Genomic DNA, 20,007 nt, shown 5'->3' with positions numbered 1-20,007 from the left:
TGGGTGAGTTTTTTCCTTAGGTGCTAGGGTCTTTTTTTGTTTGTTTTGTTTGTTTGTTGGTTTGGTTTTTGTTTGTTGGTTTGTTTTTATTGTGGATTTAACCTTGGAGCGGTTCCAGCTGTGTCAATAAACCACATGAAGGAAGAAATTGTGTTTCTCACCTAATGCACAGACAAGAGGAGCTGCTTCCTGGAGTCAGTTTCTTCGTCACTACATGTGAAATTCATAATCAAAGACAAGAGACTAGTTCACAGCTAGTAGTTGGCTGATTTACAGCCAGTAGTTGCTGTTCAATGTGGCTTGCACATATGAGGTTGAATGTGTTTAACAGGGGAGAAGTCATAAAGCATTCATTGCTTTTGATGCTTTCAGACATTTCTAGAATCAGCAATCTAATTTAATCTCAATGAAATTTAAATCTTATGTTTTGTCTACCAGACTTATAAAGTTCCAACATAATCAATTTTCTTCAAAGAATTCAAAGTATGAAAACATTTTTGGTGACATGTGAGGATATATATGAGCATTACTTGAGTATTATATGATCAATAGATGAATATTATTGAAAATTCCTAATAATGCTGACTACCTCTTTTGCAGAATAGGTGCAAAGCTTGAAACAGTTGTAATACTTTGGGAGTAGATGGGGGGCAGTCAGAATAGTGGGCAGCAACTTTTAGTACTCATGTTGCTGTGTGGAAAACCTGCCATTTTAGAGGTCAGAAGAAGGTTAGGAGACTCCTTTTCCCTTGAGAAAGCTAGAAAATATCACACAGTTTTCTGTTAGTACTGAGCATCATCAGGAACAGGGAGGTTTGGAAATTGTCTTTCTGTAGATCCGAGCAAGTAAGATTTATCCAACTGAGAATAGCCACCAACACTGTCATGACTGAGCTCCAGATGGCAACTATATACCACACAGCTGCTCGCTCTCTCCCCACACAGCAAAATGGGAGAATTGCAAGGATAAGAGTGAGAAAAGCAACGGGTTCAGAGAAAAATAGTATCCTAATTGAAATAAATTAACAGTATTAATGATAAAGCCTGGTCTGTCCCTGAGAATCAGCCCCCTGGCAGCCTCTTGCCTAGACTTTCTCTGAGCACAGTGCCACAGGGTGTGGCTATCCTGCTCAGCTGGGGTTGTCTGTGCTGGCTGTGTCCTTTCCAGTGCCTTGCCCAGCCCCAGCTCTCTTGGTGGTGAGGTGGTGCGAGGAGGAGGAGGAGGAGGAGGAGAGCCCTTGACTCTATGTAACAACTGCTCAGCATCAAGTAGCACCTGCCTGTGTTGCCCTCACAGTTTTCACACGACCCCAAAACATAGTTCCTTGCCAGCCACTGTGGGGGCAATTAACTCCTATCACCAAAACAGCACAGCAAGAAAAGCGTTTATTAATTTTTTTTCATTATAATAAAGAATCACTCCTAGCACTTCAAAATGCAGTACTGGGTTTTGTCTATGCCAAGAGTGATTTTTCTATTTTGTTGGACCCATGTTTAAGTTCACTGATGATGGCTGAAGTCAGGACCCTGATGTTCACTTCTGGTATTGTTATCAGCTGAACTACAAGCTCCAGCATTAAAAGTCTTTCTATCTTTCTCAGTTTGGTCAACAAATCTTAAAAGAAGATGCATATAATTGTGGAACTACAAGGCACAAAATGATTTTAGAAATATTCTTTTTTTTATTTCAGCCATTGCAGCATAACATTTTTGAAATAAAGCATTACATTTCAGAACATTTCTTCTCTGATTTTTGTTCAAGTTAGTGTAAGCAATACCTGCATTTAGTAAGTCTCATTCAAAGGACTACTTTTTTTTTTCCTTTGGCCAGATTTTTCTTTTTCTTTTGTATCTCAGATGGCTAATCCCTATGTTGGAAACAAATAGTAGAAGTTGAAATACTCTGCCTTGTTCAAATTTAATTTGTTGTTGTTTTGTTTAGTCCGGGACAACATTTTTTTGTCAAAAGTTCTGTGTCCAAAAGCTTTCAGCCAGATCTTTTGAGGGCAACACTCAAAAGTTGGCAGAATAGGGGTGGGGTACTGCTACTTGTGGATGAAGCGTCGTGCTCACAAACTGACAGATACTTGGACTGTAAGAAGAATGACTTATCTTATTAACTTGGAATGATAATTATGACTAAATTTCAAATACTGTCAAACATTTCAAACTTGACCTTTACATGCAAATATCCAGCAAACATGCTGAACCAGAGGGCACTATTCCATTGAAAAGAAGTTCCCGGGAAGAAGGCCAAACACTTGAAATAGTGTTTTGATTGCTTACTCCAAATTTTCAAATGATGAGCAATGACAGTTGTCCCTGCTAAATGCGTTTGTGGTCTGAAAAATTTACCATTACCCAAAATGAAGCTTCACGTTTCTCAAGCTTTTACAGTTACAGACACTCAAATTTTAAGAAGCTGAACTTGAACTCAAAACCCTACCATTAAGGCTTCATTGGGTTTTTTGAAAACTAAGATTTTATGTAATGAAGGCATTACAGCCTCTAAAATAAATATGTTTGACAGGCTGCAGTCTTCTGTGAAATCTTCTGGGACACCTGACTGTTCTAAACATTTTTAAAACTACTAAGATGCTGAACACCTTATGAAGACTTAGTCGTGATAAATGTAGGGGCTAAAACTCTATGCTTTGCACTCTGTTCTTCCAAATCTGTCAGAGAAAATACCTGTTCAAACTCGTGCCCTATTGTTGTAGACATTAATTTTCCTTTACAGCAGTACTGACATGCATACATGTGTTCTATCACATCTCATTAAGGTACCAAGCAATACTTTCAAAGAATGCTTTTCCTGTACTTTGCAGTCCATGTAATCATTACTGTGACGTAATATTACCACTGGTTGCAAATCAAGTAAGTAAACCTTTGTCAGATATCTGTTTATATACTTGGATGGCTCTGACCACAACAAAGTTTCAGTCTTGTTTGGGTCTAATTATGCCAATATAGATAAAGTTAGTAATAACAAAAAGTAATTAAATATGGTGGTTGTGTTTCCTAGGTATAGCATACCTGAGTGGAATGTGCAGTGAAAAACGAAAATGTATAATTGCAGAGGATAATGGTCTGAATCTGGCTTTTACAATTGCCCATGAAATGGGTCACAAGTAAGTATGTTAATATTAAAGCCTAGTATTCATTTGCGTGTGATAATAATACGATTTGGACAAATTTTATTGTATACTTCAATTTTTCCTTTCTTTCTGTAAGTAGGGGATTAAAATTAAATGAAAAATTCAGAAAATAGTGTTTCTATTAATAATTACAATAATCATAATAATATGTATTGATAGATGGTATGTAGCTTATGAAAATGTTTATGACTTGAAGTAATAAAAAAATATTTATAGCTACAAAATAAATAGATTAACTGGAAAGACTACCATTGTCTAGGGAAAAACTGGTGCCCCAAGATGTTTTTTCTTTGCTGACAATGGTATTGTGTAACAGATCCAACTCTAACAATTGTTGCCAACAAACATTTTAATGAGATCATAAGTTGGAAGAGCCCTTATTTAATTTGGCTTTCTCAGGATCGATCCCGTTAAAGTGTAGAATAGTCATTGGTCATTGCAACATTAATATTATTTTTCATCTTAGAAGAAGAAAAGGATGGGAAAATGAAGATGAAGGTAACTGTCCTTCACAATTGAGCAGAATGTTTTTATTCCTCCAGTGTCAAATATTTTAACGCAAAGTGAGAAATTCTTATTTTGCGATAATAAAATCTGTTGATAAGAGCTGAACTTCATTCTTGGCTTTAGTACTTGTAAAGAAAAAGAAATAGAAAATGTCAATTGCAGAGTGATAACAGAGGGATGTTTTGCTAAATGTGTGGCTAGGGATCTTAGGACAAATGCTTTGAATTAAAAGTGACTTGGTTTAAATTTGATCAAAGATTTCTGAGGATGGAGATCCTAGCATCTAATGTTGAGACACAAAGTAAATTGCAAGAAATAACTGGAAATTAAAATATTTGTATTGATTTTTTTTTCTGGATGCAAAAAAGCAAATACAAAGCAATTATTTAAGGATTGACACAAGTATGTGTTGCTGTATGAAATTGATGTCTTCTGTTTTTTCTTTTTTTTGCATTTTCATAACTGCAGAAAAAAATCTTCTGGTTAATATAAGCCACTCTGCATGATAGTTGTGATAAAGGAAAGGTCTAAAAAGGAATACTTATTTGTGTTTTGTAGATACATAGAATTCTATTTTAATTTTTTGCTGTAGTGTTTGCTGGTATTGAAGGAGGGAATAGGCAGAGAAAGAATTATTTTCTGTAAACTCATTCCTATGACAGTAAACCAAGAATAGGAGGAAAGAAACAATCACTGAATATGATCTGCAAATAAGTTCACTGGCAGAGTAAATTAGAAAATCATTTGAGACAGGTATGATAGTAACTTATATAATTACTGCTTTATGCCCAACACAATAAAAGTTTTTTGGAGAATAAAACCCTTTGCTGCAAAATTATTGTATTTGAAAAAGGAGACATCTCAATCAACAAGAAATATAACATCTTATGCTCCCTGAAAAATAGTGATACGTAAAATTCTTGCGAAGTTATGGTGTCGGAGTCTGGAACATCCCTCTGGCCACTCTGGAGGGTTTGGAGATCAGACAGGGGGGTCTGGGATCTGCACAAGGGGGTCAACCAGCCTCACACAGAACCCAGGAGGACACTGCCTCTGATCCCTGGTCATGGGAGTGAATGCCCACATTGTAGGAAGAATCACAAGCTGGGAGAATTCAAAATAAGTAGTATTTAGTTTATCATAGAATGTAAATGTAGAATCTAGGATTCTCAGTATATGGGGTTGAAGAGACAAGATGGAGGAATTGGGGAGTGGCCCTTGTGCTCCTTGTTCTTGCTCTCGTTCCCCATCTTTTGCTGAGTTGGGTTTTAGAGATTGGTTTAGAGTAGAACTGACATGTTAGCATAGGTAGTAGGTATTGGTACAATTTTGTAAATAAAAAATACGTCTCGGACAGTGGTTGGGTCAGGGGTACCGTACATAAGGCGCGGGGCTCTCTGATCCGCCCAGTCTGCCGCGTGTCCTGCTCTGCTGGGGATGCCTTGCAGAGCTGAGAAAGAACTAAGATAAGGTACCCTGCCAGGGAGGCCTGGCAGAGCTGAGAAAGAACTGAGATAATGAAGAATAGACAACCTTGGAAACATGCACTGGCGGACTCAGCTTGTCATCTCTGGCTCCGGTGTGAAACACCCAGGGCGAAGAGAAGACTGAAAACCTTCTTACCTCGGGGAACAGCAACCCAGAGGAGAATCTCAGGGAACAGCAACCCTGAGATTATGGGTGGTGTGTTGGTTGTGCAATAGCAAATTTGCAAATGTGGGACACTGATCTTAAAAAGTTTATGTGGTTACATAGCGGTAAGGTTTTTGTCCTGCAGCGGACAGTCAAACCTATCTTTGACTTCCTAAGGTCTTCTAGATGCCAAGCAGTACACGAAACAAGGTAGACGAGAAGCTCACTGTTGCTGCTAGCAGTTCTTCCAAGACTGCAGCACAGGTCAGGCTCTATAAACTGTGTTACATTTGTTTGTGAACTTGGAATGTCTTCATAGCTTTACATTGCTGTTGGACTGTGAAAGAGAAAGGAATTTGCATGATCTTCCTACAGGAACATGAAACTTATACTGCTGATATATAAATCCTGGGGAAAAAAGGTTACAAGGCAAGTTGTATGTATGTATACAAGTTATATATGAAATTTCAGAGCTTTCAAATCCTTTCATACTAATTCAAATAAACTTGGAAAAAAAAATCATGATGGTATCCCAACCATCATACTCTCTCTGTAGTAATGGCATTTGGATGTCCTTAGACACATCTTAGAAATTCTCTGTGTGTAATGTAGTAGATATTTTTAAAAAGTGGAAAGAAAGAATAAATCAAATCTTGTGTCAGTGTAAAAGACATGATGTTGGTTGAACCAGATGTTTCTTCAAGAAATCCAAACTAATGAAGGCTTGTAACAAACCACATAGTTTATAAGGTTACCATAAAAATGGAAGAATAAGTAGCCAGAGATGTATGAGCGGCTGCCACAAAAACAAACAAACAAAAAGCATCTCCCAGTGCAAAACTTGCTGAGGCATAGATCCCTGCTTCCTAATGGAGTCAGAGTCCTTAGCTGTCACAATCTGAAATAGAGTGATCTTACACCCTCGAGTGTAAGGTGATATTTTAGAGACGTTTGTTTTTTCTGCATGAATGTCTCTGTTTGCCAGCCAGGCCCTGGCAATTGCAGAGAAGACACTAAAAGTAGTTGACCCTTTGTGAAGGGATAATACAAAAGTGTTTGAAGACAAACATTTGAATGTAGATTGTATTGGAAAGGATTTGAGCAGATTGAAAAGTATCTAGAGTGTCTCTTACAGAGACTTGTCTTTCTCATTCTTAACTGCCTTAGAAACAGAGATTAAATGCTAACCATACAGACCAGTCATACATAGTTCTTTCAACACATCGTCTTTTCTAGAAAATTTCCACTAGCTCTTTTTGAATCTTGAGGTAATTTAATTACCACCTTGGTGGTTTTGTGTGCAATATCTTTAACCATTTTAGTTGTTCTTGTGAAGAGTCTAGTTCAGCAGCATAGAACCAAAAGCTTTCTCAAAGGATAAAGAAAAGACCATTTTTTTCCCTTCTGTACAACAAATATTATTCTTGCCATAAATTATTGTATAAATAGATTCAAAACTTTTGCAATATAGATGCTGTTGATTTTTGTTTTCTGAGAGCATATACAGACAGACATTACCAGTTGCCATTGTACTGATGAGTATAAAGTTCTGATGTGTTCCTTTCTTTGAAGAATTTTTTCCTGATATTGAGCTTGAACCTCCCCTAGCACAGCTTGAGGCCATGGCCTCTTGTGCTGTTGTCAGTAACCTGGGAGAAGAGACCTTTATATTGAATACATTCTGATACCTGGATGTTTATTAAGTGCTGTATTGTTTTTTTCTAGTTTTTTTTAGCTTTTCTGATTTAAAGAGAAACATTCTCAATGAAATAAAAATGGCAGACTAAACCTTACTTTGCAATATGAAATGTCGTTTTTCTAACCTTGTGTATCTGAATGCAGATGATATTTTAATGACATTGAAAATTAATGTAAGTCAGCAGTTGATTTTTGAGCTCTGTGTTATCAGTCATTAAAATTCTATCACATTAATAGATTTGGTTTTATTAAACATATCCTATTTATTAAAATAAATTTACTAAGCAATTAGGTAATTACATAATGAGGTCACATTAGAAAGTAAAAACTAACAACAGTTAATTAAAAGACTTTGTCTTTGTGTGGAGAACAGAGAAGAGTGAGAATTGCTGCTTTTGAAGTTAACAGGCTACATGTGATTTTACTTAAATGATGGCTCTCTATGGGCTATGACCCCGTTTTGAAGGATGGAGAAATAAAGACTAGTAAATTTCTGCATCTCAAAATACATCAATTAATAATTATTAAATGCTCTAAATGTAGTTTGGAAGTTGTCTTAGACACTTAAAAGAGGGACTGGTGGAAGTTTTCAGAATTAGTTTTATACACATCTGCATTCTTTTCCTGACAAGCATTGTTTGAAATGTGAGAGGTAACTGTTACTAAAATTCAGGATATTCTACCACATATTTTGTAGTGCTGAACAGGAAGTCAGTGGGATTTCTGAATCACCTATTTAGTAGTTTATAAGCAAAAAGCATATATTCTTTGTGAATATATTAAAAAGTTGTATAAAATCCTGTGACACTTGATGAGAGCTTTAAATGGAAGATAAGGAAATGCTAATGGAGAGTCGGTTACTCTCTATGTTTTTCTTATTAGTGTCCAAAATCTGATAACAGAACATAATAAAATCCCTAAGAGTTATAAAAGCAAGGGTCTACCAATCTTTGTGAATGTGTTAATAATGAGGAATAAGGAATATCATTAAAGTAACTGGAAAAAGAAGCTGTCTGGATATTTATAAAGTTAAATTATACAACTGAACTTGTTTTTAAGGAGGAAGAAGATTAGCACATGGAAAGAAAAAAATACTGATTTAGATTTGGTAGAAGACCTCAACTTTAATCATCTAATGTCAAGAAAATTTCAGGAGCAGTGGTGGTTACCTCTGCTGATGAAACTGTGAACAGTTAGCTTAATTTTAGTGAGGATAAGTAACTGACTTGAGGTCTTGGACGTTCAAAGTATTTGCTTAGCATTTATTTTTGAGTGGATATGCAGGTAGACCACCCACTGTTCACATTTTAATGACTTTTCTATCTTAAGAAAGAAGGGTAAAGAGATTTAACAAGTTAGTGCATTGTTTTTCTCTTTCCTGAATACTATGGAGTAAACCAAGTAAGAATTTTCAGCCTCTTACCTGTTACCAAGAATTTCTCAAAGGTTTCCTTCACCAGGACAGGGACTGCAGAATTCACTTGGATGAAAACAGAGGAGGATAACTCTTTGTGTATTTGGTCAGTGACAGCAGCTTATGAATAATTTCTTATGAATAATGAAAGAGTTCCTCCCCTTCCATATACCTTCCACCTTTCTGGGACAGAGTGCAAAGACAGAATTTGTAATTCCTACTAACTCATGACAAAACTGGCTTGCTTTTGAAATGTACCAATATTAGGACTGTAATTGTTGTTTTCTGTATTAACTGAATAGACTTCATTCCTGAAAATGTTCGGATGAATAAGCCATGATTTGAATCATACTGTTGAAATTACCTGCTTCCTTAGGAGCTTTCTCACATGCATTAGTTACCTTCTAGCCTTTCAGCACATTGTACTACTCATACTTGAATAATTATTTGATGATATTTATTTTACATTCTGGAAAGCAGGATGAGTTTGGGTTTTTTTTAATAAATCAAAAAGGACATGTATTGAAATGACATGTTAGGATAATTATTCCATTGATAATTAAACTTTATTCAGTAGTGGTCATGATATCTGAGTCAGTGTCAGTGGGACACTCTGGAGTCCCATTCTCTCAGAGCTTCTGCTTCCCAGCATCCTCACTCAGGTTATCCAGAGTCCCCCAGTGTCAGTGGAGGCTGCGTTTGTGACCTGTCCCCAAATAATCTTACTTACTTTTTTCTCCCATACAACCCCATAGGCTATTAGGGTACTGGATAGAAGCCACAGGGGAAATACTTGTCATTGTGGCCTTATTCCAGCTTCAGAGTTCCTCATTTCCCCCGATTGTTTCTTTCTTAAATCTTTCTGTCCCTTTCGGCTAATGGTCTAAAGTTGGGTTTCTCAGTGGATATTAATCTATCTGTAGGTACTGTCAGAGATACTGAGCTTTGACTGTTTTGGCTGCTTTTTGTGACCACTGAGTTTTCTGTTCAAATCAAAGTCAACTGAAATGTAGAGAGGGGAGCTTATCTTTAAGTGGAACAGTTTGAAAAGTACAGCTACTGTTTGAAAAATTGAGCTTTGTACTGATGTAAAAAATACATGCACAACAGATACAGGCAATCATCTTTCCCATACGCATATTTGTGTCATTACAGATTTACACAGAAATGGTTATAATTCCCTGCTTTTTGTGCACAGCTACATGAAACATGGACATGCTTGGAAAGGAGAAGGCTCTGGGGTGAGCCTATGGCACCTTTTAGTACTTAAAGGAGACCTGCAGTAGAGCTGGAGAGGGCCCTTTTACAAGGGCACATAGTGACATGAAAAGGGGGAATGGCTTTATACTGAACAAATAGGTTTAGATTAGATTTTAGGAAGAAATCTTTTACTGTGAGGGTAGTAAGGCACTGAACAGGTTGTCCAGAGGGGTTGTGCACTCCTCATGTTGAGTTGATCAAGCCCAGGCTAGGTGGAATTCTGAGCACAACCTGGCCCAGTGGAAGGTTCCTTGTCAATGGCAGTGGGTTTGGAACTAGATGATCTTTAATGTCCCTTCCAGCCCAATTCTATCATACTGTAGTCCTCTTATTTTTATATTATTTTCATATCATTTTACTATCTGTGACATTTTCTATCCTCATTGTTAAGAAAACAGAAACTTTACAGGGAAATTTATCTATAACATATAGTACTTGTTTAATAAGAAACTTCTTTTTTAAAATTACTCTTAAGGAAGATAACGTGCTTTTCTTTTTCCTTGATACTTATATAGTGATAAAAATTAATAGGCTGCTTTAGCTTTGTATTGCATCTCAGCATTACATATTCTCTATGTCAAACAAGATTTCTACAAAATTCCCCTAGTAGTTCCATCACTGTCTTTTTTTTCTTGATAGCTCAGGAAAAGTATCCATAAGGTAGCTGTTCTAAACTATTGCAGTCAAACTGACAGTGCACTGAGTGTTCTTGAGAGGACTTTTTTTAACTACTTTATTGAAGTTCAAAGTATATATATTAGATGCTCAACCTTGCAAGTCCTTGAGATTACCTTACATTCATTTTTCATGCTTTAGTGGGTAAGTTCTTTAAAAATTGATAGTCTCTTTTTCGCCAGCATCCATATCAAAGTAGAAATCTTTGTTCCACAGTCGTATACTTACACTGACTTAAATCAGCCTAGGATCTTACTGGGCACGTCGGTGTATCATTCCAAACTTCCGTAGCCTGAAAAGGGTACAACAAAATACATTTAAAATTAAAGATGACAGAAAATAATGAAGTCTATTACATACTTCTCATTTCTGTTTACTTGTACTCAAAATGTTTCTGGTATTATAAACCATGAAAAAAAATTAGTTTTGTTAGTCCGGTTCTAATCATAGAAATGTCTTTGTGTATCACAACACATCTCTGCAATGCCAGGCAAAAATAAAGCATCACCATCACTACTTTGGCTGGTAGTAAGACAGCTGAAGAAACAGCTCAGGAAGAAATGAAGCACTGAGGCAGGGAAGAAGCACTGCATCAGCAATGCAGTAACTTAAAAAGATATGATGATTTTTTACATGAAATTTAGATTACTCATCTCTTTCTCTGACAAGATACTGCGGGTCAAGTTTCTGCCAGGCTGTACTGTTCCAGGATGGATTTATGTTAGATTTTCCTTAGGATAACAGTTGTAAACTAAACAGTTAGTTACTGAAAAACTTCCTACAGGTTGCAAAGGCTTAATTGATAGTCTGATATATTTAAAATACCTGTGAAAATATTGGCAAAAGATTGTAACAATGTCAATGCTTTTTGTTAATACAAAAACTTTTTTTGTAGCTCTTCACTGAGTTTAGGATGGCTCAAGGATGTGGAATGGGTGTCATATTTGCCAGAAGTCAATACTTCTCCTGTATTATATAATTTCTTAAAAAAACCTTCAGGAAGGAGCAATTTATATTTTTATGTTATGATGCTAAATACATCTGTCACAGCAAAGCTTTAAAATTGTTTACACACTTCAGTCAGAGGACTGTGGCTCAGTAGTTTGTCTAGATCCAGCACCATGAAACATGGTGGTAGAAGTATTGGACTTACAGAGAAAGCAACTGTTCAGCAAAAGCTGCAAAGTCACCTGGACAGCAGCGTCCAGTGCATGTTAATATCCCTATACTAATATATCTGTTGTACTTGTACCCAGTTGTTTTAAGACTGAAAGTGTAATCTGAATTTCACACATCGTGGAGAATGAGTAGTGATTCATGAAAGAGAAATAATAATTGCATAAAGTTATTTATTATTACTTCTTCTGATCATCTAATTTTTAAGAAGAAGATTGAGATTTCCTTGTTTGGTAGATTTTCCTTTAAAGATAAAATCTTTCCAAAAGAATTTGTGTTTTACCTTTTACCATTGTAATTTTTCTGTAGCTTGTCAATTGCCTTTCACTTCCAGCTAAATAATTAATTTATAAGTTGAAATGTGTCTTATCCCATTTATTCAATGATCTGTGAAGACCTCATATAAGAACATATAAAAAATCATACAACACTTAATATTTCACTACCTGGGATTTAAAAAAACCCAAGCCAACATATAACAGTTTATAAAAGACTGCTTGTAGTCTGTTTTTTTTTTTAATATATTTTTGTCTGTAAAGATAGCAGTGTGATAAAACATTTTGTTGAAAAAATGCAATAAAAGTACTAAGAAAGTAGTGTAGCTTCTGTGTCTCTATCTGTGATAGTCACATAAGGTGTGCTGTTTTCACTTATCGAATACATCCTCATGATACTGCAAAATTTAATTGATGTGAAAATAATTTTACTATAAAATGCCATATAAGCTTTTATACATTGTAATTTCTGGATCCACAGTCTAAAAAGTTTAGATCATTCTAGCATACTATTGCACAAGACAATCAAAAAAGGAAAGCAGTGGCAATAATAAGGAAGATAATACTTCATTATTAATAATACTTTTAAACTTAGTTTATATTTTTAAGGTAATAGAATTTATTACATTAGTAATTTATTTCACAAAATGGAAAAATATATAGGATAATAGTTGCAGTGAATTTACAAATACTCTATAGTAATCATTTATATGATTTTTTGACAAATCAGATGGAACCTGATGCCATAAGACATCACAGATACAAACTGGCAACTGCATTCAGAGGTTTACTTCCTCTTTCACAAGGGAAAAGTTTTTTAGTAATTTTCAGTCTGCCCTGAGCTCATACTAGTAGTATTATACTTGATCTGCAGTTCACACTCATCATTCCCTTGTTCTATATATGACTTGGAATAAATATTTCCTTTAGTATTTGGGAGTCTAATTATTATACTGAACATTCTAGCATTGGTTCTTTGACCCAGCACTTGCTCTTGCACTTTCCCTAGAGTGTCTCTTATTTACTAATCTGTCTCAATGTTAATGACTGTGAAAGTCTGAACAGTAGTTGTTCTCTTTTTTTTATTCTCTGGGTTTTTGTTTATAGAGAAGCCTAAAGTAATTCTCCACATCTATCTGAACTAACCTAATTAATTGCTTCTATATTAAATTTTTGTCCCTATTAATCTATTTAATATTACTATTTAATCTTTGTCCCGTCTTTTCCTGTTTCTGGTTTAATAGTATCATTCTTGTTCAGCTGCACTACTTGCATTTTAAATGCAATAGGATGGTGACAACCATCATCTACCATTTGCAAAGCACAAACAAAGTAGTGAATAAATAATAAAAAGCTTTTACCTGGAAGCATGTGGGGTCACTGAGCAAATTGATATTGTCACGAAAGTAGCATATGTCACAGAATTTTGATGTCTTACGATGAGAAGAAATATAAAATAGCAAGGCAGAACTAATTATTTCAAGAAAGTGTGCGCATAACCTCATTTAGCTTATTTAAATATAGACTAATGACTGAGGATTCTCTTTTGAAGCTTGAAAGATTTTGTAATGCTCCGCAATGGTGAGGTCAAGTTAAATTGTACTTGGTATGTTGCCACTGGAATGCATTTTGAATGTAAGAATATAAGCTATTCCCTGAAATGACAGGAGAGATGTTATTTTCTGTTTGATTCCAGCTGAACACATATAATTGCAGCAGTAGTTGTAACTGTAAAATAATTGCTTTTTCACTGAAATATTGAACTAATATGTTTCTTCTACTTTCAGTGGCCTGAGTTGTTAATTCCAATACAGAGAAATCAGTGATGCTTCTTGGTACTATTTCTACTTGCATATTAAAGATTTAGGAACAATTGTTCCAACTTTATACATAGCATCACTAAAAACATAAAAAATCTTTTAAACATGTTTTAGAGGATGTTTTAGATAAAGAAAAATTTCAGTGGACTTGACTTACACTGTTAGTAGAGTTTATTGGACCAAGTCTTTGTCAAAATACTTTAAAACTGAGATTATTAAAATGTAGTTTAATTGCATAGTGTGAATTTAAATGTTGCTAATATTTTATTTAGGGAAGGCGTTCTATAGAATACTTCCTACTTGCTTATTTTATCTGCTGTATATAGCCTTTGACCAGAATGGGTAGAGCATTTTCATGTAACACTGAATAAATAACACTTCTTTTCTTAAAAATATAATTTATTTCTATATATAGACATGAAGTACTACTTGTTAAAGTACAGCACTGTCTTCTTTGTTAATTGTGTTTTTTCAGGCTATTACAACGTTATCCTGTAATCCCAAACTCCTTTGTCTTCCTCCCACATGCACGTGGTGTTGCTTTACTCTTGTATGAGGTTGAATGATCACAGCTGTGGGAGAGAGGAGAGGGAGCACTGTGCTGTGTGCTATCATAATACATTCATTCTGTAGGAAGAGACAGAGCCTTACCCACCACAGTTTCTGTGGTGCCTTTCTATCAGTGAAAGGATGTAGTATGGTCTTTTGTGTGCAGCAAGGGGCTAGAAAATATTGTGAGCACCACTGCAAGCATGCAATAATGTTAATGAAGGAGTGTTCACACTTCTACTCTCATGTTGAATAAGAAGGTAGCAATGACTGTTCAGCTTCTTTCTTTCACCACACACATAACGGACTGAAATCAGAAGTCAGTTCTGCTGCACACTGACTTTTATGTGGTCTTGTAATTGATACTAGGTCAGATAAAAATATGTAGCTATTATCATGCTATAGAAGACATCAAAAGCACTTACTGATGAAAATATTCCTGAGAATGTTTAAGAGCAGGTTCTGTTCCTTCTTTAGCTTACTTCTCGGATATTGTCTTGCAATTTAGTTAATTGAAGTTAACATACAACCTGTATTTGCCTTTTCAATAGGCATTTTGGAATGCCTATTCATTCAGGTAGGAAAAGGATTCAGTACTTGCGTTTACTGTTTTCTACTGTTTCTATTGTTTACTGTACTTCATTTGGAGATGAAAGAGAATTGAGGAATGAATTCCATTGGATTAGCAGAGATATTTTGAACTACAGTTTAATGTCAAAGCAGGATAAGAGAAGTGTTACAAAAGTATGGGCAGCTAATGTATTGGATGATGATTAGAATTAAGTCTTATTAGTGCTTAATGTAGCTGTTATACATAGCTATTAAAAGTACAACAAGTTTTAACCACTTAATTTTAATTTAAACTTTAAAATACAATGTTTTCTTCAGGTTTCTTGTGCTAATAAACTTTACAAATTGCTTCTGTGGTGGTAGATTGGAAAAAGAGGGGTACACTAATATCTATATGCAGTGGTGCGTAGTGTGATTGTTTTTTGAAAAACAGTCAAGATCATGGTTCAGCTCAGCACACATTTCTCTGGCTGACTCTACAGAATATTATGTGACAAAATCTAGCTTCAGGAATTGCTCTTCAGAGTGAAGGGGAATGATCTTAATTAGAAATTACAGGAGTTTTCTAACTTTAATTTTAAAAAATATTTGAAATAACATATAAATGTGTTAATTCCTCTCTGCATAAATGGTACACATCAATTGCATAATAAATTTGTCAAGATTTTGTGTTGTAAATGTTTTAGTTTAAATCCTACAGTGTATATGATACTGACAAATGAGTATTTTTAAATTACTACTTTTGCACTAAGGAAGCATATAACTCAAAGAGCTATGAGTAAACTTTTTTCTTATGTAGTTCACTGGGTTAAATATCATTAGATTTCCTGTGTCTTCCTCCACAGTACCTATGAGTGAAAATAACTCCGGAGATAGAGATATCTCAAATTCTGCATATGAGCCCTGCAAGCAGAACGTAAAGCAAGTGCAGAGGCACTTCTGTGCAGTTGTCTTGTGCCGTTCAGGCAGGTCAGGAAGAGACAGAGGCTAAGATGAGAGTCAGACACATTTTCCTGCTGCAATTATATGGTTTACAGGCAGCAAAATTATCCAATTTATGCAGAAACCACTGTTCCAGTGACCCAGACTGTGGGGTGTACACATCAGTGTAACAGAGAGAGAACTTCTATAGGCAAGGTAGAGGTCTACATATTTCCGTTAATTTCATTAGTAAATACAAGGTAAAGCTAATTGCAAATTTATGTATAATTTGGGCTAGTCATGAATGCATTTTGGGATGGAGTGGAGAACGAGTGTTGGGAGACAGGCCTTTTTTGCCATTTGCCACTGTAGAATGGAGAACTATGGAGAAGCATGATGTACTCCAGTTACTGTACAGACACAGCAGACTTTATCTTTGCAGTTTTGTAAGTGAAAGAATCAATACAAGGCACAGAGCTTTATTAAACCTAGAGTTTTACTTTTCTGCTGGGCAGAATAATGTTGCAAAATTCCAGCACTACTTTAAATCCAGTTCTCTGGAGAGCAGTCTCATACCCATTTGTAAATCTCCAAAAACAGTTGAGCGTATTTATTTCTTGTAATATCAGTCAAGCATGATCCACTTAGCTAATTCTGAAAATCTTAGTGGTTTTTGTTTCTTCTTCCTCTCTGTTTGCTAATTATGAATGAGAGTGACAGTGAGTCTTCAGTTAAAACAGCAGCTTCAAAGAGCTATTCAGTAGAATTTTTCATTGCAGTGCATTGAATGTGAGAACTCACTGGGATGCATAAGGATGCTAAATCTTTATTATCAAAGACAAGTTAATTTCTTCATCAGTATTATTTTTAACATGAGATTGAAAACACGTTTTTTTTTCTTTAGAGATAATAATTACACATTAAAGTACTGATCATTTTACTATTCTATAAAATTTCAACCGATCAGTTCCATATAGATTAAAGATAGAATCACTGCCAAAATACTCACTAATCTTAAAAAATTAGTTTGTTGCCCATTTACAGTAGAAATAATATTCATTAAGCTTAGAATAATTGTGCAGTTCTGAAAGTTCAAAAAATTCTCCAAAATATGTATTGAACCGATTAGAATCCAATACTTCACATCAAATAAATGCAGCTACTCTTCCATCTTTAATTATAGAATTGTCCTCTACACATAGTTCCATGCACTTTTTTGAAAGATACTGTGGGGAAAAAAATCATAATTTCCTACATGTAATATATATGAACTATTTACAGCCTGTAGCAAGAGTTTTAACTTTAAAAAAATCTGAAAACATCCTGTTATTTTGTTTTGCTTTGTTTTGTTTTTGATAACTTCAAAATTCAGCATGGGGATAAACCACGACAATGACCACCCATCCTGTGCAGATGGTGTCCACATCATGTCTGGGGAATGGATTAAAGGACAGAATCTTGGGGATGTTTCATGGTCTCAGTGCAGCAGGGAAGATCTGGAAAGATTTCTCAGGTATATAATTGAATAAAAGAACTTTTACTGTATGTCATTTAGAAATATATATCTATTATTAATATATTGAAATAATAAGTTTTCAGATTTTTTTACTCCCGTGGGAGATTTGTTTTGCAAAATCCATCAAAATATTTTAAATCATCACAATCTAATATTAGATTTATAAAAATGTTTTCAACAACTACATGGATTTTTATATTTTCATGTCTTAATGTATATGATTATATTTTTATGTACTTATATAGGCATGTTATATATGTCACTATGTTTACTATATATTAATATGCTGTGTACTGAAATATTTGGCCACCAAAACCTTAATCCATTAAGTAAGTTTTATGCTAAAATGTTGTCCAGCATTTTATGAAATGCTGATCAATTATGTTGATCAGCATTTTTGCAAATGTACAATAACATAACACATTAACTTATAACAAGCAGGCCATATCAGTTTAAATATGAGCTCAACACTGATGAATAAAAAAAATGTAATTGTCCATATATTTAGAATGTTGTGTGCAAGTTTAAGCTGGTGTGGCAGTCAGACCCTGGGATTGCTCAGCATGTGAATCTCTGCATATTACCAGGTCAAAGGCCAGTAACTGTCTGGTGCAGACGAATCCTCAGAGCCTCAATTCTGTGATTATCCCCTCTAAGCTCCCAGGAATGACATACACTGCAGATGAGCAGTGTCAGATTCTTTTTGGACCAACTGCTTCCTTTTGCCAAGAAATGCAGGTAAGGCTGTGTCTGTACTTCAGAAAATGCACCTACCATCTAATTTTTGTGTGAGAGTAACTTTTGTACATGTGTTTTATAGAAAGAGAATATAGCACCTTTGAAGTAAGAATTTTACACTTGCTTTCACAAAATTAATATGCACATGTTCATTGGTTTGTCTTGTAATTCTTGCTGTAGGTCTCTGAATATCCTGAAACATTTTTTATTGATACTTCCCTTGTGCTTTAGAAATAGAAGATGTCATAGTGTTAAGGCACCTTGTTGCAGCAAGTGGAATATTTGTAATTTATCAGTTAAATTCCATTTTATTTATCCATTAAGTTCCATTTTTAGTAGTTTAGGTACTGAACATCCATTTCTGATCTCCAGAAGATTATGCTGTGCCTGTGCACACTGTAAGGATTAATAGTGATGTTAATTAGCTGGGCTCTCTTTAGCTCCCAGAAGGCACCTCTTAGCCCAGGCAGAGCTGTACAGTGCCCTGACAAGAGGAGTTCCTGTACTTAAATGAGTTTGCTGACCTTGCTTCATGACAGTGTGAAGCAGTGTCACTGTAAATTAGCCTTAAAAAGACAGGTTAACAAAATTGAACAGGTCTTCATAATTTTTTGAGCCAATATTGGTAGACATCTGATTAAAGGAGCAGTTTAAGAATGATTTTTACAGAGAAAAATCAACCTTTTTAACATCAGCAGGAGAGACTAAACATATTGGATGTCCTCAAGACACTAACCAAGACAAGATGGGAAGATGATAATACAAATATATAAAGTGCATGGAGAATGGATCGATGGAGCAGGGACTAGAGGAACTGTGAAATAGTTTCATCAGAATCAGTGGGCAGATAGCCTGAAAAGGATAGGAATATTAAATAGGAAAATATAGTTCCTTTCTCTTTAGTTCTTCCTGGTTTTAGCTTGGACGTAGTACTATTTCTTCAGAGAATTTGACTTAAACCACTTAAACTTAGTCTTTATCTAAAAGATTCTCAAAGGAAACGTTGCAGTACACGTATGACTAAGGCATGCTGAGAGTGGTATAGTTGGGGAGAAAAGGACAAAAAAGCCATAGTTTAATGGAATTTGTTTTAGCTGTCTGATTGAAAACATGTTCACTCTGGGTATGCGCAGTAAATCTCAATGTCACCATTCTACAAATATTCTTCATTACTTCCAAGTGCTTTTTTATCAATTTCAAACTGTTTCTTGCTTTTCAGTACATTGCTTTCAGTTGAAGGATGTAATTTCTGGTTTTCGTTCTCTAGAAGCCTATTTTGAACATGAAAATGGTAGCATTTTTAGTATTTCTTGTAGGTCTTCTTTAAAGATTCTCAAAAGTAATTGAAGAAAGAGACAAACGTCAAGATTTTCTGCTGCATAATACCTTTATATGCTTTTCATTTGTCTGGATAAATTCCCTTCATATTACCTTTGTGATTTGTTCTTATCCATATATTGAAAGGCAGATAGTAAAGTCATCCTATGCCTGTTGTGTTTTTTTCATAGATGCAGTGAATATTCTTCTTTTGAGATCCTAACTCTTAGGTTTATTTGGTTTACATTATTATTTTGGAAATATTAGGAAATGAAATTTAGTGAATATTTCTGAAGTAGTGTTCAATTGTTTGTACAGAGATTACTTTGGTTCTAGGTGCTCATAGCTAATTGTCTCTTTCTAGTCATCTTCATTTGTGTTCCCCTCTTCTGATATTCTGCATGTAAGAGGACACCTTTCAGCTAAATCACATATTCTCAGCTAAATAAATATGTCTGCTTTTTCCTACCTAGAAGATCATTGCTTTTTATTTATATTAAATATTTATATTTACAGTAAAATCAACAGAGATTTCTGACAATTTTATTGTAATATTAAATATTAGTATTCTTATACCATTTAATATTATTAAATATTATTAGTAGTAGTATAAGTATTACTATAACTAGTATTATTTTAATTAATATTATAATTAATACTATTGTAATTTAAATCCAAATATAATATGGGTTTGCTGTGAAGAAAGAATATAGTAATTATGCAAGACAGTATAAAAGGCCTATGTTTGTTTCAACTATTCTTTTTACCTGACAAACTCCAA

General features: G+C 34.8%; 1 protein-coding gene across 3 annotated transcripts in view; it reads left to right on the top strand.

The window, feature by feature from the left end:
• Nucleotides 1-20,007, top strand: part of ADAMTS19 (ADAM metallopeptidase with thrombospondin type 1 motif 19) — a 134,354-nt gene that overhangs the window by 63,584 nt on the left and 50,763 nt on the right. For all 3 annotated transcript variants that reach the window (XM_063422822.1, XM_063422823.1, XM_063422821.1), the window contains 3 exons: nt 3,026-3,131; nt 17,028-17,168; nt 17,759-17,909. In XM_063422822.1, the coding sequence (XP_063278892.1) occupies nt 3,026-3,131; nt 17,028-17,168; nt 17,759-17,909 (398 nt within the window). The remainder of the gene's footprint in view (nt 1-3,025; nt 3,132-17,027; nt 17,169-17,758; nt 17,910-20,007) is intronic.

Source organism: Prinia subflava, chromosome Z (assembly GCF_021018805.1).
Source record: "Prinia subflava isolate CZ2003 ecotype Zambia chromosome Z, Cam_Psub_1.2, whole genome shotgun sequence".
NCBI classification, from domain to species: Eukaryota; Metazoa; Chordata; class Aves; order Passeriformes; family Cisticolidae; genus Prinia; species Prinia subflava.
Note: the sequence above shows the minus strand (reverse complement) of the source record. Positions and strands in the feature narration are given on the sequence as shown.